General features: G+C 40.3%; 1 protein-coding gene across 2 annotated transcripts in view; it reads left to right on the top strand.

The window, feature by feature from the left end:
• Positions 1-23488, top strand: part of NEBL (nebulette) — a 341920-nt gene that overhangs the window by 171823 nt on the left and 146609 nt on the right. For both annotated transcript variants that reach the window (XM_032425493.1, XM_032425494.1), the window contains exon 4: positions 7228-7335. In XM_032425493.1, coding sequence (XP_032281384.1) covers positions 7228-7335 — 108 coding nt within the window. The remainder of the gene's footprint in view (positions 1-7227; positions 7336-23488) is intronic.

The raw sequence follows: 23488 nt of genomic DNA, 5'->3' as shown, positions 1-23488 counted from the left end.
GTAGTTTAAAAAGGATGCAACGCTCACAATCCCCCCCTGAAGAAATGTGAAGTATCCATCATGTCGTAAAAGATAATAAAATTGGTCATTGATTTCATTGTATCAGATGGACACTTTTAAATGTGTGAAATAAAGAGCAGGATAACATGAATCAGTAATAAATATCCTTGTAGATTTTAGGCTTCTGTTACACATATTCTGACAAGGTAAGCTGCATTAGAGCTCAATAGTGTTCTCCTTTTGCTTACCCTTCGGCCCCTGGATTCTTAGCCCTCTGGTCTATTGTGATAGGGCCAGGAACCCCTTGTACTGCTACTATTACTCATTAATCCATGTTTGCAATCCCTTTTGTGACACCCTTTCTCCCTCTCTCGATTTCTATTTTTCCAACCTTTTTGCTTCAACTCTGTGTTTGCCACTATAGTGAAACAGCTTCGTTAAGATGAAGTAACAAATGACTAACTTAACTTTCTGCATATGGTTGCCCACTGACCAGGTCACTCACCACTTATGGAAAACACAAGTTTGGGTACCTCAGCTTCCCCATGTGGGCTCTGTCCCTGCTTTCTTTGAAAATGCTTTATTGCAAAATATTCGACCAATACAAAAGAATATATGGAATATCCATGTAAGTTTTACAGCATGATAATCAAAGGATTGCATGTGAATCTACATTCCAACTAAAGCACGTGAACATCAGGACCAGTGAAGTTCCACTCACATCCTCCAATGAGCAGATCTCACAACCCTGGATGTTGCCCTTATCAAGTTTCTCTCCCCGCTTTATGTACCACCTATGAATGTATTCTTTGCTTCTTTCCCCTTCAAAAAAATGTTTCTGAGATTTATACATATGGATCTATGCAGCTGTAGTTCATTTATTTTCACTCCTGGATAATATTATATATTCTATGAATATAATATAATTCACTCATTCTCCTGTGGATGGATATTTGGGTTGTTTCCAATTTTCTTTTTCTTTTCTTTCCTTTTGTTTTAGAGAGAGAGTGTGCTCGAGCAGGGGGTGGGTGAGGGGTAGGCAGAGGGAGAGGGAGAGAGTCTTAAGCAGGCTCCACACCCAGCATGGAGCTGGACATGGGGCTCGATCTCACAACTCTGAGATCATGACCTGAGCCGAAATCAAGAGTCAGATGCTTAACTGACTGTGCCACCCACGTGCCCCCAGTTTTCTTGATAATACAATGTTATTAAGAACATGCTGGTCTATGTCCCTCAGTGCTCACGGGCAAGGGTTTCTAGGAGATGAGAATACCTGGTGTGGAGCTGCTGGGCTGTAGGACACGCTCATCTTTGACTTCACTTCCGCCTCTGACTTACTCTCCTCTTAGTTCGTTGTCCGACAATTTATCAGTCTCTGGTTGCACCTGGTTTCTTTCACCCGACATGGCTCTCTGGCTTTTCTGTGTTGTGGTTTTCATTTTTTAAAAAATTTATTTATTTATTGCTGCCTATTAATAATTATGGTACTTGCAGCATTTGGGGGAGACAGTTTGTATCTCAGAATGAGCAAATAATTCAATTTGCAGCTCTGTTTACCATTTTGCTTTTGAGGAGTCTTCCTTTTCAGTCATTGTGAGCCTTTTTCTTAAGCTGGGCCAGAACCACCCGGTGTCCAGGCTCTTCCTCGCTGTGCACTTGTGAGTGCTACTAGCTGATGAGTCCAGACACAATATCACCGTGCACGTCCAGGCTGGCAGAAATGATCATATTAAGCAACAAAGGTCATTTTTGAAATTTAGTGGGAAGGACAAAGCTAATATTTGCTAGTGACCTTCTGCAGGCATGTCCTTGCTTGATGCTTTCATATGGTAACTTTAACCTCCCAAACACTATGTAGCAAATTGCTCTTTTTTTCATTTGTTTCCTGTTTTATAGCTGAGGATCAGGAGTGTTGGAGAAATTGAACAAATAAAGATCACAGGACAGAATTAAGGTTTAAATTCAGGTCTTTTGGTTCTTACCGTAGGGCTCTAATCCGTAGTACAGGAAGACAGATGTGTGCGTGCGTGTGTGTGTGCGTGTACACGTACACAGCGTGTGTACATAACATGTCAATATAATGTCGCATACAGCATTGGAAATACATTTCTAAGTTCCTTCTGAAGAAAAATATGTCAAATCAAATTGCCTGTTGTGTGTATTTCTTACCTTTGACTTTACGAATGCATTTTCAAAGTGCCTTTGTTCAGTCTTGAAGAGATGAGCCGAGAGGACGCCAAGACTGCATTACTTTCCAGCTGTGGTTTATTCTTTTCCTAAAACTCCTGGTGCATCTTAGTTCTGTCCTCCCTCCTCCTGCGTCCTTCCTGCCCTGTACTGACAGGAGTACACAACTCCCCGGTTCGGTCTTCTGGGGAGGCCAGGGTCTGGGGTTGGGCCCAGGAATTCTCTGTCTTCTGTGGTCCTGGGATGGCTCTCTAATAGTGGGCAGTTGGGGGAAGAGGGGCAAAATTGCCTGCTTCCTAACTGGTCTCCTGCTTCTCTCCTGCTCCCCTCCAGTGGGTTAGTGCCTGTCAAACTGGAAGTCCAGCGTGTCCCTGCCCTGCTTACAGCCCTCCCCTGCTCAGGTCCTATTGACATGCCACCTTCTCACTGGGGCCTTCTCAGACCGCCCTATGTCACAGGGCAGCATCCCTGGCCCTTCTCATCTCATCTTCTCGCTTTGTTGCTCTCTTAATACTCACCACTAACATACTGTTTATTCAGCTTCCTTAGGTCTTGTGTCTTTTCCGTCTCTCCCACTATAATGTGAGGGCCAAGAGGGCAGAAATCATGACTGTTGTCTTTGCTGCGTCCTTCCCACAGCTGGAACGGTACTTGGCTCATAGTAGGTGCTCAATAATTATCTGTTGAATGAACAAAGGATTGAATGGGTGTACATTTGAGGGAATTCCAAAGAATGACATTCCTAAGATATACTGCCATTGTTATTCATGAGACCGTCGTGAAATACTTTTTAACAGGAGAGTAGGCAAGAGGCCAGAGATGATAATTTTCTATCCAGTGCTGAAGTATAAGGGAAGAAAAGGCATCTTTGCTGGGGAAAGAGCTGGAGTTTCAAAGGGCAGCATATATGAGGCTCAATGAATACTTGAGTTAATGTTGACAAAGTTAATATAGGACAGCACTGCATGTTGGTGTCACCCCAAATCCATATATTGAAACCTAATCCTCAAGGTGATGGCATTTGGAGGTGAGGCCTTTGGGAGGCAATTCGATCATGGGGTATCTTGTAGAAGAGACCCTAGAGAGCTTCCCCACCCCTGCCATCATGTGAGGACACGGTGAGGAGATGCCATCTATGAACCAGGAAGCAGGCTCTCACCAGACCACAACTCTGCCTACTCCTTCATCTTGGACTTCCCTGCCTCCAGAACCATGAGAAATAAATTCCCCTTGTTTATAAGCCCCCCAGGGTATGGCATTTTTGTTACAGAAGCCCAAATGGACAAGCACTATGGCTAGCAAGTTCTTTCCCCAATCTGATCTAGATTTGTGTTCCTTAGCTTAATGTCCTGGTCTTCCCCTGTCTGCACACCCCTCTCCCCACCAGATGCTCCTGCCAAATGGAACCATGTTCCAGTCCCTGCATATGTGGTTCCTCTCTTACCTCTGGAACTGGGCCTCTCTGTTTCACCCCTCTCCTTTCTCTTTCTCTTCTCCCTCCCTTCTTTTTCTTAATCATTTGTTAATCAGCTCCCTTGGGCCACATGGCTATGCTGGGTTTTGGGATTAGAAGGATCGCTAAGACTTTGCCCCTGTCCCTGAGTTCCATGTGTTCTAGAGCGGGGGATTGTGACACCATTGTAAGTGCAGTTCAGGGTGATAACTGCTCTCATAGGCGGGTGTAAAGCTCTGGGGGTCCAGACTGGGAGGAGGCCAGTCCAGCTCACAGAGGAGTGTCACTGGCACTGAGCTTTGATGAATAAACGGATTATGCTTCCCATAGGCTCAGTGTAGGGAGCAAGAGGGAACATTCTGTCAGTGACAGGGAACCCCCAGTAGTCTTACGAGAATACTCTTCATCCAGTTCTTACAGATTTGCACAGCGTGTGGTGTGACTCTTGGCAAAGACAGATTGTCGCCCAGCACCTGCACAGATGGGGTTCAGAATTCATCTCCACCTGTGTGATCACTAGATGACATATCCGAGGTGCTATGTAGGGGTCTGATCATTGGCACAAATCCAACAACAAAAAAATCAGTTTCTGTTCTGGAATAGCTTGAGTAAAATTTGTAAATGTAAACTACTAGCTAATTCTTAATCTTTTTTGCTTTGTTAGCTGTAATCTTCCTTATTATTATAGAACTGTTTCCTTTAATGTCTCATGACAAATATCAGATGATTCTTTCACATCAAGCAAAACCAACATAAGGATGGCAATGCTGGGAATTTGCACAGTCCCTTACTCTTTCTAAAGTTCTTTCTGGTGTTTTCTCTCATCCAGTCTCTACAGATCTGTTAGTTAAGAATTTACTAGAATCTCTAACTAGAGAGGAGGAAACTGGCTCAGAGAAGCTGAGGTGCTGGCAGGTGACAGGGAGGGAATGAGATTTCTAGGTTCTTGTCCACTAAAGCTGTGCTTTTTCCAAGATAGAATCCACTGTTTTTGTAAACTATTAAATCTTGTATCACAGTAGGAAGAATCAGTGGAGAAATTCACATGTTCATGTTTACTGGGAAGCTGGTACGGGTGTAAACATTTTGGGCATGGTGAGAGTAGGTTGTATTAATCAGAATTCTTTGGGTTATAAAGGGAGAGACAGATGAGCTCACTTAACTGATAAACCTGGCGGCTGATCAAGACTTCCTCAAGATCTCTTGCTTTGCTTGCCACGGTGTTGGCTTCGTCATTATTAGGGGGTGGCTGGGTGGCGATCAGCAGCTTCAGTGTTACAGCCTACTGAATTAGCCAGAGCTGGAGAAAGAGCACCCCTTTCTCAAGGGTTCCCAGCAAAGTCCCAGATCTGGGACTCATGCACATATGCCGGATTATGGGTCCAGTATGGGTCAATCTCCGGGCTCAAAGGCACAGTATTCTTATTGGCAGGATAGGGTCGTGTTGGACACATGAAATTGAAGAGAAGAATCCTCTTCCCTCTGCCCTCTGATCTCTTTTTGACTGGCAAATCATCAGATGCAACATTTAAAATTAGACCTAAATAGAGAGAGAGGATGTAAGTGGGTGGGAGACAAGAGAGGGAGTGACTGGCTCCAAGCTCCCTGTATGCGGTAAAGGTGTCCTGGGCGGGTGGCCCTTGAGCTTGGCTGTGGATCCTGCCATTAAAAAGGATTACGCCTCTTCTAAAACTCTGCAGACCGGTTATGGAGAAGATTGTATACTGTTCAAAACTAGTCCCTTAATGAGACAAGCCCAAGTCAGGTGATTCTCGTGTGTTTTGCGGATGTGGGACGGACAGTTAAATTGTGATCAACTCAAAACCTGTGGCTCTGGAACGTGACGGGTTTTCTTTTCAGTTTATGCTTTGGGAATTGCCATTTAACAAACAAACCCTTAAACTAATCCTCAAAAACTATATGACTGTGCCTTCCCTGAAACTGGTGTTCGGGGTGTTAGCACCTGGCTTATGGATTTTTCTCCTCACTTCTTCATGCCTGTCGCTGTTAGAACCTTGTCATCTTTTGCTACTTATTTTATGACTCTGTGTCCTGAGCTTATGTCAAGTGAAGCTAAATGGCTTCCTTGCTTAGTTGGGCATAAAACCCCAAGAATGTGTGGGTGTGAGTATCTTTACTCATGCTGGGGGATTGAGGGGTACAAGACTAATCTCATTCAGCACTTTCTGTGGAAGAAAAACTATGCAGGTTATTTGACCATTTATTTATGGAAATTTTAGTACTTTTATAAATTTAGATGAAAATATGGAGAGGAAGTGAGATATTCTTAAGCTACCAGTGATGAGAGAATTTAGACCTTTCTATTTGTAGCCATCTGGCAGTTTTTTTTTTCTTTCAAGCTTTTCTGGTAAAAGGAGATTTTTCAGTAGCCCCAAGGACAACAATACCTGGGGGAATCGAGTGTTTAAACACAGACATGACTCAACAAAACCAGTCATTCTGTGCTCAACTAAGTGAACCTTTCAAATTTATACAGAAAGTTGCACTTACAGAATCGTATTTTTATTAGCCACCCGAAATGTTAGCTATTAATTTAAGTGCTAGTTGGAGCCTAATAATTATGAATGTAAATGGGGGATTTGGGGGATTATGTGGGTTATTAAAAATGTGTTTCCATATTACTTAATATTTTAAAGAAATAAGAACAAAGTGCTGTAGTGTGTCAGTCATTAACAAGCAGCATATTTAACCGGTGTGACAGTTGTTGTCATTATGCTAATAATGGGAGATGGGGTTCTAGAAAGATTAAGCATTAGCAATTCCAGTCCCTCGAGGAAACTGTAAAATTCAGCTTCACTGGGTTGTAATTAGAAAAGAAGTGTATTTAAATACCAGAAAAAAAAAAATCGTAGGTACCTCAGCACACAGTGTGCCAGGACCATGTGCTGGAAGTCTTTTAATCTCTAGGTGTGGCTTATTTTATAAATATTTCCATACGCATTTACATACTTGGCATTTGGCAGTAGAGCATTGTATAACCATATCCATATGCTTTGCCTTACGAAATAGAATGAACATTTTGTAAGGACAGGGCTAGCTGCTGCTGATTTTGTAGGTCTTCTTCCTCCATAGCGCAGTGCAGGCTCAAAATGATGCTTCGTCACTGACAAGATGGGCACGGGAGCAGATTCAGCTGTCTTTTCCCACACTTTTTTCTTGAGCAGTAGTACAACTATTAATGGCGGTAATAATAACCATTATTGGGCCCTTGCTTGCTTGCTCACAGTTAGGTATGTGTCTTAGGACATTTGATCCTATTCTTATGACTTATTAAATAGCCTTATTTAAATATTGTTGCTCTTATCGCTGTTTGAAGGATGAGACCACCAAAGTGCAGAGTGGTTAAGTGACTTGCCTAAGGTTACACAGTCGGTGGCCTTGCTGGGATACCAACCAAGCAGTCGGGCTCTGCTCAGTGGCCTCTCCCTCTGCCAGTTGCTGATGGAGTTGTGACTGGAGGCATTGTCTGATTTTAGCTTCTTTGGCCCTGGCCCTTCCTGAGTGGGATTTGTGACTCCTCGGTTTACTTTTCTTTTTCGTTCTTTTGTTCTCCTCCCTTCTGTTAGGTCAAGTACAAAAGAGATTTTGAAGAAAGCAAAGGGAGGGGCTTCAGCATCGTTACGGACACTCCTGAACTACAGAGGCTGAAGAGGACTCAGGAGCAAATCAGTAACGTAGGTGACTGCTTGTTCGGTGATGCAATCGCCGTGACTCGTGTGTCTGGATGGGAGAATGGATTGGGACTTGGAAGTGTTCTTGGTGCTACGGTGTGCAAAGGAGTGCTCAGCATGCTCCTAAAGTATGCCAGGTGCAATTGTTAGATTCCTTCCCTTTGATTTCGTCACAGTTATCTAGAGCCTAATGCTTTCACAACAATGACTACATTTCTGAATATATACTTAATTTATTTAATTACAGTGATTTACTAAATCAATTTCCTAAGTAAATCAATTTAATTAAATAAATTAAAAGTGTATTTAGACATACAGTTGTTGCTATTAAAAGAGGTCTTGTAATTTAGCATCTTCTTCCATTTTTAATGGTCCTCAGATTTTGAATTTTTCCAAAATGGGGCTTTTATAGTTAAATTTAAAAACCTGACAGTTCATTTTTTTTTTTTTTTTTTTTGCTGGGGGTAATCATATAAAAAATACATATAAGGCTAAGTATCTTGAGAAATCTTATATTTGCTAATTTTGTGTATGTCAGGTTTCATACTTCAAACATATTCGTTGAAACGATGCATTACGTCTAATTTCGGAAATAAACATTTACATACGAAGCTGCTTTGGATTGGAAAGCTGTGTCTTGTTAAGTAATATATTTATCTTGAAAAAGAAAATCAAGAGTAGCAGAAGTTCAAAACCTATTAGGGACTGAAAAGTGTTAATTCTATACTACCTAAAGGTGGATAGCTCGTCTTCACTTTTGTAATTCATGCCTATAATTATGTTTCTTCCAAAGTTTTATATGAAGTTTGTCAAACTGTAATTTTTTTTCAGAAAAATACCAGTTCAGTGTTAGGTAGCCAAGAGGACAGATGAATAAAAATCAACCACTGTGTACACGATATAAACATATGTGCAAATATGCAAGATTCATGCCATTTTTCATGAGAAATGTATTTTGTGTGTCCCTCGTACAGTCACTGAGCTTTGTGTAACCTGATGTTGTAAACGACATAGCCTTAATTTCTAGGAAATGTTTAATTGGCAGATGGTTTACACTCACTGATACTTGGCCATCATCATTGTACATAATGACAATTTGGAGATAGAATTGTAGTATATAATTTGAGAAAGAATTATATTTGTGAAAAGTTCAAAACCAGAATGATGTGATGTTTAAACAACTTATTTAGGGACTTGGAGGAGGCAGAGTAAACACTTTGTTTTCCCATATTCCCTAAGGTTTATTCATTGTTTGCTCTTTAAATGGACATTTTATTTTAGTAAGGACTTTTTTTTCCTTTGAAGAGAGGAGGTTGAATTTTAAGGGTTCATGTCTTTTGTCCCCTTGTTTTTCTCCCCTATCCAACAACCCACCAGTCATGCATTACTCCCCTCATCTTTCTTCCTATTCATTCTTTTTTTAAATTAAGAAAACTATTTTTGCTTTTCAAAATGAGAGAGAATATTCCATCACAGTTACATAGAGTAACATTTCTTTCTTTGGATTATTTTTGGAGAACTTAAAAAGAAACAAAAATAATTCTGCACAAAAAAAGTTATATCATAAATCATTATCACAGAAATTTATTTCAAAAAGAACTAAACATTTCTACTTAAGACATCCACGGGACAGCTAACATAAGGATTGCAGTCAATTCAAAGGTAAGCCCTTTAATTTATATTCAAATTAAGTCAGTATTCATATTTAATAAGAAGAACTGATCATTTCACCAACCTTTATCATTAGCAGGAATATACATTTTATTCAGTACCAGAAGCTGTTTGCAGATCCATTCTTAATTATGCAAAAAACCCTTATAACACAGGTACGTATAAATCTATATGTATCATATACATAGCAGTAAATGCAAAATACCATGTGGATTAAGCCTATAATTTAGACAACACTGGTTCTTAAAAGAATATAATTTAGAGAATATCTTAAATTTTTTTTTTTTTTTTTTTTTTTTGCAATTGTCTTATGTTAGCACCCATAGCAACCTTCCAAGTGGTTCTTTTAGCCATGATGAGGTGTATTCATGTTTGGGTAGCAGTAAAGAATATTGATTTCATAATATTACATTAGGGATTTACTCTTGAAGAAAGGAAACAAATATTCTGAGGTCTAATGAATTTACTATTCACTTATAAGGCTGCAACTTAATGAACTTTTTCCGTGACCTCACAGGGTTTTTCCATATTACTCAAGGATCTTTTTTTTTTTCTATAAGAAACTTGGATTAATCTGAAAGGTGGTACTTTGGTTTAGTCCAATTTTCCACATTACTTTCAGATAAACCCAAATACTGAAACATGTGGGCCAAATCCAGACAGATATTTTTGACAGTGGCCTGGACTGTGTCTGTTTTGAGAGGAAAGGGGGTGAGAAAATGTCCAGACTGGTCTCCACCAGAATTTTCCTGCTAGAGAGGCTGGGATGAGCAGGGTCATTCCGAAAATGATAGGGCGTACAACATTTGAGCTACAAGTTAATATGGGTTGATGTAGGTGGGTTAAGTTAAGTCAGGGTCTTTGCAATCTTTATTTTTCCATTTGCTTCATTTTCTTATTTGTTTTGACTTTTGCTTACTTGTTTTGCTTATGTTATCTTTGAATATTGTATGGATCTTTCTAAGCTGTCTTTAATCCCTTTTGGACTAAAGAAAGTAGAAAGACATAAAACTGAATTTAATGACACCTCCTAGGTGTTTGGGGCAATGTGTTGTGGATGAATGGGCATTTTTGATTGCTTGTGTGTGTGTGAGTGTTATGAAATGTTCTCTCTCTCATATTCATTTGTGCAGGATTTGATATCATTTGGAAATAACCACTCAGTCTTCATCTGTTACTGAGATGTGGGATAGAACACAAACATAAATTTGAAATTGAGTGTAATGAAAGGGGTGAGCGTGGGTTTAGCCTTGACTTCTTTCTTTTGGGGTCTGTAATGAACAGCATATTGAATCTGGGAGATTTATTAAATGTTGCAATTTAAAATTCTTCTGTTATATTACTCACTTCGAATAGCTGCAGAAAGAATAAGAAAAGAGGCAGGGTTTCAGAATTTACTGAATGGTTGGAAAGAAACAGAACTGGTTTCTAAAAAAAAAAAAATTTCCACATAATTCCAGAAAATGTCTAATTGTGTCCTCCCACACCCTGCCAAATTCTGGGGCAGAAATTCAGAAATGGCAGAAATGACGTAACATAGCTTCTCATCTTCTTTGCTTATGGATATTTTAGGGAAATGTTCTTAAAGGACAGGTAAGACTTGTATTGAAGGAAACTGTGCCTTTGGACATTTTCAAACACCTCTTTCCTGTTGTCCTCATAGCTCTAGCTTGTGTGGGTAATTGTAAAGGCTGTTTTTAATTCAGGTGGTTACCACCTTCAAGTTTATAAGGAGTGCATTCAAGGTACCTGCAGCAGGAGAGCAAGGCAGAATCACTGCTGACATCTAAGGGACTCAGTCCAGCCTTGAGAAGATTATTGATGTGTTTCCTTCTGCCTGTTTACACACTGATTTAAGCTGCACTTTTAATTAGCTGCGATAGTCTACAGATAAATTGTGAAATAAGATGGTAAAGTCCAACCCCAAGAGACTTTTACAAGCTCTGTGCTGTAGATAAAATCTAGATGTTTATTTTCTAATTTATTTTAGGTAATGGAGAAATATATGGAGGGGAAGGGAAAAAAAAACCCAGATGACAAAATCCTGTATTTTACAGACCGACTGAAATAGTAAGTATACCATTATGTGATTTGTCAAGATTTGTATCTATCCTTAACTCACAGAGGAAGTGTGTGTGTGTGTGTGTGTGTGTGTGTGTGTGCATGCATGCAGTGGGCCTGTGTGTGTTGACTTCAGTGAGAATCTTTAGAAACCCCTTTCCTTAGATCACTGGCCCACAGACAGCACAGACAATAGTATTTTCATTTGCTCTATATTCTTTCCCTTACCCTGTAGTATCTATAATTTTGGTTATCTTTCCTATTTCCCAAATACCCTTTTTTACTACCATTTTCTATTTAGCATATACATTCATAAGATGCTTACTTGCTTCACAAGAAAAGCTAAGATTGAAGCCTTTTAAAAAAAATTATAGAGAAAAGAATCTCTGTAATTTGATATTGAAATGTAATTATTTTTAGTTTTTTTGATACAGCTATCTAATTTTTCATTGACTTCTCAGAATGCAAAATAAATTACGTGCCCATTAATAAGCTTACATGGATACTGATGATTTAGTTCCCTGAGATTTTGTGAGTTAGCTTCCAAAATATTAGATTATAGGAGGTAAACATGGCCTAATAATTGAATAGCAGTGTCTATGGGCTATTAAAAGATTTGATTCAAAGTTAGGCTGAGTGTAAGGGTGAGCACAAGGGTAGGGATGATTATCTAGGGATCTGGTCTCTGTTTGTAATTTAAATAAATCATTTTGACAGAGGCTGACTGTGGCCATGTTCAGGCTGCTGATGGTGTGAAATTGAGTTGTATGGTGGACAGAATACAAGCAGTCAAGAGAAATCCCCAAAGGCAAAATTTGTTATGTAATTGGGTCAACTCATGCATGAGAAATGCATGCTGATTGTAAACTGGTGGCAAAATTATAGTGTTTGAGGCAATTAGGTCTTATATAAACCCAAACAACTGATAACGGAAGGATTTCTCATCCTTTTTACATTTAGTGAACATAAAATTTTTTGTTAAAAGGTGAAGGAGGTAAAAATGAGAAAGACATTCAGTGTTGACATAGAGTATTTGTTAATTTTGTTCCTTACACAAGAAGCATAACAAGAAGTGTTCCTTACACTTATAAGCAATGCAAAATTTATATGAAAGCTCCTGATTTTGAGTAGTCAAGTCCAGTACACTAAGTACTTGGAAAGGAGAATAGTATGGTGTTTTTGATATGACTCATAACTGGGTTGATTAACTCAGATGAAATAACAGCTAGTTATTAGGTCAGTCGTTTAGATTTAGGCCCTTGAAGGCTAGTATTTTCACAGAGTGTAATTTATATGTCACTTTAATGGACTGTACCTTATCTCCAACTTATCTCAACTAGTAACTCTGGTGTTTTCCCGAGTCATTGTGGGTCGGTAGCATTATCTTTAAAGCAAAGATCAAATATGTCCAAGAAAGTGATAGGGCAATAACACGTATTTCCTTATAATACCTAACACATGTATGAATGCTTTATTTGTTTCAAAACACTTTGACATACCCAGTCTAATTAGATCCTATGAACAACCTCTCCTCAGGGAAAATATTTCTATAAGGAATACTTAGACTTTCATGAGAACAACGTACGGAAAATCACCTCTTGGTCCTTTCTCATGTCCAAATCCGTGGTTTCCCTGACACCTGGTTTTGCTTTATTTTTCCACCTAGGGCAGAACTTCAAAGGTTGATCTCTTCTTTTTATCCTCCAATTTTTAGCCACAGTCACTTAAAGAAACAAATACATCCCAGACCAGTAATTACTTGTGCCTGGCAAGTACGAGAGTTGTAGCTCTAAAATGGCATTGTCTCAAGGGGAGGTGGGGAAGGACCCCCCTAATAAAAGAATTAACATGCATGACTTTTTTTTTTTTCTTGGAAACAGAGATTAAGTATCCAGCTCCCCATTTCTGAAGATCCTTCTTTTTTGAAATCCCTTTCCCCCATTCCCTTCTTTTCGCTTCCCCTGTGTTCAGGCCCTTTCTCCTGCCTGAATTCCTGTAGGACCTCCTGATGGGCCTTCTCTCCTTCCAGGCTCCTTCTGCTGTTTTTCCATTGTATCTTAAACACTGTCACCAGATGAGTCTTTCTAAAATATCTCTTTCATCAAGACCCTAGTTATGAGTCATTAGGAACATCCCTTGGAGCACCTCTCTGCGTAGGACCAAGTCTCATCTCCAAAGCTCCTTCATTCGGACTCTAAGGACCCTCCACGATCTGCTCCTGAATTATTTTTCACCTTATCTTTGGCTGTCCGTCAACACTGTTCCTCCATTTCTTTTAGGCCTGACCAGCTTACTCTTTTCTGGGCTTTTGCATGAGTCATTCCTCTTGTTTGGAACAATTTCACAGTGTCTGTAAATGACCCTGGACTCACACGCAGACCCCAGCTACAGCGATCTTTCTCATCTCCGAACCACGAGAGTTCTTTGTTCGATGGTGCCCTTAGCTGTCCCACTCATTTCACACATCCTGTTCCATGGTTCGGTTTTAATGAGCATTTCTCTTGTTATGTGTTTTACCTCTTCAGCTTCATGAAGGCGAAGATCATCCACGCCTTTTTCAATTTATTTCTTGCATCCCTACGAATGCATATCATGGTGCTTTGTACTTTCTTGTCACATCCTTAATTTAGCCCCTCCCTGTCCCTTGCCTGGGTTGTGGGAATGAGTCTCTAGACTGTTCTTGCCTGCCACAGTACTGCCTCTTCTCCCTCCTGAGCTGTTCTTGTGGTTTCTTGCAAGTTCCTAAAATGCACATCGGATCACGTCACTCTCTTCCTTCAAATCTGTCAATGGCTCCTTGTTGCCTTTGGGATAAAATGCTAAATCTTTAGCATGGAATCTGAGACTGTCCCTGGTTGATTACCAGCTGAGATCTCCAGCCTGGGTGTCCCTCTTGGACCCTGAGCCCTGTGCCTTTCACGTTTCCACCTGGAAGGCTGTTTGTACCCTGTCCCTATCCACCCTATGCCCAGACGCTGCCTCCTCTTCCCTGGCTTTGCTCTTCTTCTTGCCACTCTGGGAATCTGAATTATGAGTTATCTCCCTGCTAGACTGACCTCTATGAAGCTTCAGGCTGTCTTTTTCTCTGTAGCCCCAGTGCCTGACACAGAGCAAAATCTGATAAATGGATGAATTAACTTCTTGGGCCAACATATCTTCTTCCCATGGCTTTTCACTGTGCCCAAGGCTGCCAGCTCTGGGATGGCTTACCCAGGACTGTACCAATCAACACACCCATTTTGATGCCCCCAGCCTTGTGTGCATTTCATCGTATAATGGGGATTATTACAAGGAGTTCTAATATTTCTAGATTTATTTTAATCAAAACATCTCTTTTGGATCTGCATAGATACACATTGATTTTCTTTCTTAAAACTCCCAGTTCTTTCCTTAATTCCATCATTCTGTAGAACAGCAAAGTTGCCCAATAAATACTTGTTCAGTAAATGACTGAATTCTTTTGAGGGTATTATTTCCTCAAGTTTTTTTTTTTTTCTTTTTCTTTTTCAGAAGAGTCTGCCTTACCATCCACTTCTCAGTCTAGGCAAATACAGTATTTCCTAGGATACACACCACAGTAGGGTAGGGAACTAGCACATCCTTTCAACACAAAATTGCTAATGCTTAGAATAGTGCTTGACACATAGCAGGAGCTCAGTAAACGTATGTTGCGTAAGGGCACCTGGGTGGCTCAGTCGGTTGAACGTCCGACTCTTAATATTGGTTCAGGTCATGATCTCAGGGTTATGAGCTCGATCCCCGCGTCTGGTTCTGCGCTGGGTGTGGAGCCTGCTTAAGATTCTCTCTTTGCCCCTCCCCCCACTCGCTTGCACACACTCCCTCTCTCTAAAATAAATAAATAAATCTTTAAAAAAATGTATGTTGAGAACGTGAATGAAGCAGTAATATTTAAAATATTGACTAATTTTGCACATTCTTTCCCTTGAAACTTCTCTTTGCAAGACAGTTCTTAGCTTTTAAAATTGCTTCGAATTTGTGTTGCTTCATAAACACCTATTCTTCACTTTCTCCTATTTTTACTTAAATAGTCAGTGATTTCTATAGTTTCATCAAAAGTTTATAGCAGTATTCTCTCAGTAAAGCAGGAATATTTGCTTCCTAATGTGGCATCTAACAACTTCCCTGTATTAGAAATCCAAGGACTGCCCCTGTTTTAAAATGTCATAGTTGGGAAATTTTTTTGGTGTCTAAGTACCTGAAAAAAATGGGGCTTGCATTAGTCTGCTCAGGCCACCATAACAAAATATCACGGGCTGCAGGGCTTCAACCACAGAAATTTAGTTTCTCACAGTTCCGGAGGCTGGAAGTCCAAGATCAAGGTCCGGCAGGGTTGATTTCTGGTGACAGCTCTCTTCTTGGCTTGCAGAGCACTTTCTTGCTATGTCCTCCATGAATGTGCATGAGAGAAAGAGATCTCTGGTGTCTCTTCTTCTTCTTGTAAGGACACCAGTTGAATTGGATCAGGGCCCCAGCCTTTGACCTCGTTTAGCCTTAATTACCTTCTTATGGGCCCCATCTCCAAATACAGTCACATTAAGGGCTTAGGGCTTCAAGATATGAGTTTTGGAGGGACACAATTCAGTCCATGACAGGGCTTAAATGAGAAATGATCTGCATACATCATAGGTCATTTTGAGATAATTAAGTAACAAACATCTTGTAACTGTAAGCTACTATCATCAGCCAGTTTCTTTAGCAGAGGTAGATTACACCACCTATTGCCATCCCAGGAAAACTTCTACATCCAGTTTTTAGATTTTTTCTATTTTCAAACTGAACAATTTTAACTAAAAAAAAAAAAATTTCCTTCTGGGTCCTATTTCCAGTCCTTAATTGGCCCTTGCGAGCCTCTTTTAATTTGTGGTCTCAAGCCACGGTCATTTATAGAAACAAAGATAGCGTACAGTAGTAATTATGTTTTTAAGTTTTCCAGGTCTCGGTGGAATTATGGAGCTCAGAATATAGGTTTCACATGTCCTGTGCTAGCACTTTGGCCTGGGCAGATGTAAGGGAAAAGGAGGGTAGAGGTGTGACAATAGAAAAGAAATATTCCTACACCACTGGGAAAGCCGAATAAAGATGAGCTTTTAAAAAAATGTTGCCATTTCCAGTGCATTTTACAGATTAAAAACTTATAAAGTATCTGAATTTTCTTCCAGATTTTATTATACCCTTTGGGACATACCTACAGTGAGCACATACTGAACGTTAAAGAAGAACTGGCAATCTTACATATATATTTGTGGAGTGTCCAGATGTGACTGTCATTAATAATTATGCCACATCATTATAATTTCAGTGGATTTTGCAGGTAGGTTTAAAACCTGTTGTTTTTCCAGTTAAGTGTAATGGTCGCATGTCATTTTAACTTATTAAGAGGTCATGAATCAAAGGAGACATTATAAAGAGATTTAATTAGAACCCACTGGTAACCCAAGCCAAGTTTATACAATTAAAGAAAATTGCACCATTGGAAGTTAGAAGCAAGAATGTCTTTCTTTTTGTAAGCATATGCAGATATGTCCTCTAATTTGCATTCCATTTCCCTAGAAGAATTCTGTCATGAAAATTGCTTTCCTTTATTTTTTGCTCCTTCTTTCTACTGGAGCTTCCTTTTTCTTTCACCATCGTCAGGCCTGCGCTATAGTCTTTTTTGTCTTCTGTACGAAGTGATATGCAATGCTCTTTATAAAAGGGTATGTCTGAATTTCTGTTTGAAGGGCCTGTTGCTTTTGTGCAGGAGCCCCAGGCTTTGTTCCAAGGACAAGAAGCAAGAAGTGATGCTCATTTGTTTGTTTGTTTGCTCATGTTTCTGATTGATTTTTCCTCTAGTGGCTGTATTACCTGTTACAACAGAGTCAACTTTTGATTTGTTCGAATTCAGCTTTTGTGTCATGGCATTCTGAGAACAATGAAAGCGGCAGAGTTTGTCGGTTTAGGAAACTGCGAAATAGAGTCGAGATGTAGAAAAAAGAATTAAAGAAAAAAACCTTAAAACATCATTCTGTTCTTCTTAACATGTGTTATTTTTGATAGCGGGGATTGACTTCCCCAAGACAAAGTGATGTAAATATTTACTTTTTTGTGTAATTATGATGAGAACGTGGAGGGCGAGCAGCATTTCCTGCTCATGTTTGAATCTTCCAGAACATGGTGCTTTAACTACAGTGAATAAGACAGAAGTGGGAGTTGCCTTCACAGTTACCTTACATGGGCATGTGTTTATTCTTTAAACATTTGCTGTGGACATCACATTGCACCGGGCCCCGTTGATGGCAGAAAAAACGAGAAACCATGTTTTGCATGGTGTTTATGCTCTTGCTCGGGTGCATGAAGTGGCTGGGGAAGGTTGTCACCGGAGCAGGGGAGTCTTAGGCCACTGTAAAGGTGAGGATGAGGGAGGAGATGGTTTGAGAGGAACAAAGGAAGGAAGGAAGGACTATGATAAAGTTCAGAGCACCTAGCGTCTACTTGTCAGAGTGTCGAGGAAGACACCATTACTGAAATGTAGACTGAGGCCAGATCAGTGAAAGAGTGGTCTTAGATGTTCAAATATGCATATTTTTGGTATCTATAAAACAAAAAAAAATCTCTAAAAGAAACCACTTTTGAAAACAAGTACTGACTTAACAAACATTTTTGAGTATTTACCAGACACTGGGCACTTTGCCAGGAGGCGGGGAGGATAGCATGAGAAATAAACTAGATATGACCCCTGACCTCACGGAGCTTGGTGTTTACCCTCTCACGGGCATGCAGATAATTGCTGCACGGTATGATAAATGCTTGATAGAGGGAAACACTGTGCTATTATCAGAGGGATAACTAGCCGGCTTTGGGAAGTAAAGGAACGGAAACCTTGCCAATGCTACTTTAAAATAGTTTTTGAAGGATTTTACTGAATCATTTTTTTGAACGGTGATTCCTGCTGTTCTTTTTATAATAGGTGCCATCAATTTTGCTTTTAAGTTTGCCTGTCTCCCTCCGTCTGTTTTCTCTATTCCCTGTTTGCCTGTCAGGATGGGTGTCTGGAAAATATCATTCAAAACTAATCAAGCCACAGATTCCATATAAAATGTAAAAAATGCACATTTATAGAAGAGTGGCAATCAGCTTATTAATTTCAGGGTGGTTAAGAAGATCAATATATAAATATTTGCATTCATTTAAAAATTCAGACACATGTTCTCTGCATTTCGATTTCCAGTACTCATGAAGTTGAAAAGTATTGAAAGTAAAACTATGACCATTTTTCTTCATCTCTTTCATACTCCCACCCTCTGTAGGGATAGTTTTGAATTAAAAGCTTTTCAGGACTGGGTCCCAAATATTGAGAAAACATTTTGCATTTAAAAAATATACATGGGGGCACCTGGGTGGCTCAATCGGTTAAGCGTCTGCCTTCGGCTCAGGTCATGATCCCGGGGTCCTGGGATAGAGCCCCGCGTCGGGCTCCCTGTTCAGCGGGGAGTCTGCTTCCCCGTCTCCCTCTGCCCCCTCCCTGTTCGTGCTCTCTCTTTCAAATAAATAAATAAAATCTTTAAAAAAAATTAAAAATAGACATGTATCTGAAAGAGTCATATATACACGTGCTGCGTATGTTTACATACCTATGTCGAGTATACATGCACGTTTGAGTGGAGAGCTACTGAAAGTAGGGGTAAACATTGGTTCGCGCTGTTTGGTTTCCACCTTTGGTGTTCTTGGCCCAATCTGTGCTGACAACGAACCTCTGGGACGTCCCCTCAGTGCTGTGGGGTCTTTTCCTGCCAAATATTGTTCTCTTGCAAGATTAAATAGCTGAATCAGTGTGGCCTGAATCTTGATCCTGCTGAGAATATTAAGACTCCTGCAGATTGTAATACAGATTAGCTGGTGAGAGCTCTGTTGGAAAAATAAAGTGAGTTTCCCTAAATGAATTTAACAACTGCTGTGAACCTTTTTGTGTCCTCTAGTATGAGTGTGTATGCTGGCAGTTAACTACTTATTTCCCTCATTTTCCCCAAAAGTTGCTCCTGCCCACTGTCTGGGCATTTACTGTAAACATTTTCATAACTTTATTTCACATTTATGTTTCACCAGAATAAGGCACTGGACATGTTAAAATGATTCAGTATTGTTCATCATTATTTATTTAAGGAGGAAAACCATTTTTTTCTGAAATTATATGATGAATTTAACGTTACTTACATAATTAAACGAACCACATCACTGGCTTATTGGGAGGAAACTGATCAGCATATTGCATTTTGATCACGGGCTTTACGTTACTGGTGGAAAAATTGCGAAATATTTAACAAGAGGCAGGAAGGACAGAATGGCCAAAATGATTTACATTGTTTCCAACCTCCATTCCGTTACTATTTCTGCTTCTAGGGTTAGATCATAACTTTTGAGGGTTCTGAATCCCACAGAGATTATGATGCGTCCCCTTAAATGAAATAAACTAAAAAAATCAACACCAATAATGCTGAACTCGAACGCTTAGTACACACAGATAACCTGGAAATGAGTAGTTGTTAGATTTTCTGATCGCGGCGGGCTTCTGGATAAGTTCATTGAACTCTTTTCTATTTTGGGGGGCCCTTACCTCGCATGTGTATGAAGCATGTGCTCATCTGCTTAGGAGGCAGCCCTCCCATCTGCTGCCTGCACAGTTCCTGTTCGTCTCCTGACACCTCATGTGCATGCGTGTGTGTGTGTGTGTGTGTGTGTGTGTGATTTCTCAGTACAAATGTCTGTGACTGATTTGTCGATGGCAGAGCATGACACAGTGGTAATACTGTTCACCTTATCAGCGCTGTATTTACTTCTGCAGATCCCTCCATAGGTTATTACTATGATTATTACTTTTAATATTCTAAAAGTTATATGATTAGTTAAATTACTTTTTTTTAACTTGTTGGTGTAAATGCACCAAACACTGGGGGGAAAATGTACTGAGAGAAGGCACAAGAAGAAGGAAATATATTGGTTTGGCAGCCTTTAGTGTGTCTTCATAAAATAGCCTCTATTTTGCAGTTATCCCATATGAGGTGTTAGGCAAAGTACTACCTGACCTTAATTTCTGGATACTTTGGAATTTAGCTTGCAGCTTCACTGTCAGGAAAGAAGTGGGGTCAGAACGGAGGTCTTCTGTTTGCTAATCTGGTTTGCCTTTCTTTTTGGACACTTGACTCTTCGAGTCATGTTGGTGGCATTGTTGAAATTTGCAGTCCTTCAGAATTTGACTTTCAAGGTGCATTATAAAAAGGAACTCTCAAGTATTAAACCGTAAGACCTCTAAAACATTATCAGTGGCTTAAAAAAATTAATCAGTTCAGGTGGACAAAAATATTAATGCATTATCCTTAGCAAATGTCAGTGGAAAGTCCATTCCTGGGATTTTTCAATGTTAAGACTAAATCCCCCCTTTAAATTGTGAAATCTATCACACACACAAAACAGTCCACAGAAACTTATGTAGAGTTTAAAGAATAGCAATAAAGTGGGCACCCTTGTACCCACCACCCGGCTTAAGAAATGGACAATTTTTAGAAAATTTTGAAGGCCCCTGTGTTTCCCTTAGGTTTATAGCTCATCCCCCTGGTTAGCTACCAGCAACGTAAAGCCCAAGGCATCTTAAAAACACAGATTTCAATAGTGAAATGATGAAAAGACGATATGAAAATCCAATTGCCATACATGGAAGCAATTCACGGATTTTGGAGAAAACCTGTTTGGCTTCTTGCACCATTAAAGCACACATAGTCTATAAGGACTTATGCTCATTCAGCAGTTCAGGACTCAGGTAGGAGCATGATAATCTCTGTGTCAGTGTGCGTCCTTCTCTGTGCTCAGATGACACCTACTCCCTGAATAGAGGACAAGGATGGGAGCAAACAGTCACGAAGGCCACTCTGTGTTGGGCACAGCCTTTCCCATTTATTTCATCTGTCTTTCTCGGCAATCCCTAGAAGTAATTGTCATTACCCTCATGGCACAGATGAAACAAAGCTCAGAGAGAATGGACAAGTTGCCTAAACACATACAGCCGATAAAGACCAGAGCTGGGATTTGAGTGCAGGTTTTTTTCTGACTTCAAAATGCAGGATTCTCCCTCTACACCAGAATTTTGGGATCATTACTTACGTGTGGTATCTGGAGCCCTTGTGCCAGAGGGCAAATGTCAGAGATAGGAGGTTTTTTTTTGTTGCTGTTAATGCAGAAGTTGATTTATCCTTAAATGGCATTTTGGAAGTCATATAGTGATATTAGGACCAAATTTAGAAGTTTCCAATTTCTTAACATCGGGAACAGAGCTTTATGAGTAGAACCTCCCATTCAAATGTTCTTTATGTGTTGACATACAGAAAAGTTTTGCATGGCCCCCGGAAGTGTGAGCATGGGAGTTATTCATGTGGTACCTGATGTTAGGTTTTAATGCGTATTCCCCTGTAGGATATAGTTACCTTTCTTGTCCTACTCTCCTCTGAAGAGGCCTGCTCTGTGCTTGGCACCGTTTCAGGAGCTGAGGATACAAGATTGAAGCATAGGTCTCTCCCAGCCTAGAACACAGAACACAACTCCCATAAGTGTGTTGAGAGAGAGGTGTGGTTTGGGGGTCTGGGCAGCCCAGAGGCAGGAACCTCGCCCCAGCTGGGTTTGGTGAGAGTCACAAATGGCTTACACAAGGAGGTGGCATGAGACGAGTTTCTAAGAATGAACAAAGATAGAAGCAAGTGAGAAAGAAGTGATGGTGCGCAGCACGTGGCAAAAATGTCCCGCATGGGGGACTGGCATGTATCAGGAGTTGAGAAGAGACTTGCATGGTGCGTTTGAGGAACCGTGAGTACAAATTTCATCCTGAAGATTTCGGAGAGTACCCACAAGATTTTTTTTAGTAAGGGAATGACACCAGATGTTAGGGTCACTGTCCGTATAAAATGTTGGGAGTGGTTTGTGTAGGCTTGTTGTCAACCTGGTCCTTCTCTGGGTGGGATTTCCCTGTCATTGTCTCCGTGGGATCTTGAAACCCCTCATCCCAGGCTGTCGGGCCTGGGATGGTTAAAGCACTAGTATTTGTTGGGGTCTGCTTTCGGAGAACAAAAGAAGAAAATAATGAGTTCTGGTATCTCTGTTTTTATGCTATGCCAATAAAAAAAAAGAAGCTAAGCAGTTTCATTGCGTGGGTTTAGCATTGAATGACAAACGTTGAGCACAGGTGTCTGTGTGGTATGTAAATAGGGCAGTGGTGTGTTCACGCCCCAACTGTGAGACAAGCCTGGGATGGCTAGTCTCCGACACGATGTCAGGTTGGCAGGTCTGAGAGTGTAACCCGTATAAATATGTATGCCTTCAGCATTGCATGCAAATGCTACATTAGTTCCATACAAATATGGAGAGAAAAATCTCAGTTAACTAAACTGTCTGCAGTGGGGGGTGGGGGTGTTCTGGAAAACTTATTATTGTGTTTTAATAAAGGTGAAGCCTAAATCTTTGTTGCTTTCTCAACAGTATCTGACAAACCAGAGTGCAGCTAACTTTAACTCAAAAATGTAACTGCCTTTTGCTCACTGAACAGGCCAGAGGTGACAGACGTTGATCAGCACAGATCACTATATGGGGCAGGCAGATGGTCGAAGAGGTGACCTCCGGAGTCCCTGTTATCCTCAGGACACCGTCTGGAAGTGATATTTCTGGAAGTTTATGAGGATGCCTGCTTGAGACCTTTGACTACCTTTGGGTCCTCAAGTCAGAATCCACAGGAACAAAATCCTAGCAGTCAAATTGTTTTGAATGACTTAGTTTTATGTGTGTAAGGAATTGAGGACTAGATCCTAGTTAAAAGCAAAGGAAATTCCTTTTGAATTGTCGCAAGGTATGTGAGTAAGAAACAAGAAATAACTTCCTACAATATGTGGATTTATGAGAAAGTCTTAAGGCTCTTTTGACTTTTAAAATGACCTATTTTAGCAGAGCATTGTATCTCCATCATTATGCCTCTTTTCTCCTATGTCTCAAATGGGAATGATCATAGTTGATGATTATTTTAAGTTGAGAGGATCAATGAAAGCCTGATGGAAAAGCCCTTTGTGTGACGCAGAAGAAAGACACCATTATGTAGAAATGTGAAATCAAGCTCTCTCTATGGAGACAGGTGCACGGAGGGGAGATTGGCTTTCCTTTTGGGTCTTTTATGATTTTATGAAAATGCAATTGAGAAACATGGGGAAAGCAGTGTAGTCTGGCTTGGGAGAGTCGGGAACTGCGTGTGCCCTGATGTAGGAGGGGAGGGGAGAGCGGGCATCATCACTGGCTGCTCTGCCCTTGGCAGATCCTCTTAAATCCCTCCAGATCACACATCGAAAGCCAAGTGGTGGTAATTATTCCTGAGGCTCCCTAAATGTTATATTTTGAAACG

This window comes from Phoca vitulina, unplaced genomic scaffold (genome assembly GCF_004348235.1).
Source record: "Phoca vitulina isolate PV1807 unplaced genomic scaffold, GSC_HSeal_1.0 scaffold33, whole genome shotgun sequence".
NCBI classification, from domain to species: Eukaryota; Metazoa; Chordata; class Mammalia; order Carnivora; family Phocidae; genus Phoca; species Phoca vitulina.
The sequence above is the reverse complement of the archived record's forward strand: the minus strand, read 5'-3'. Positions and strand labels throughout refer to the sequence as shown.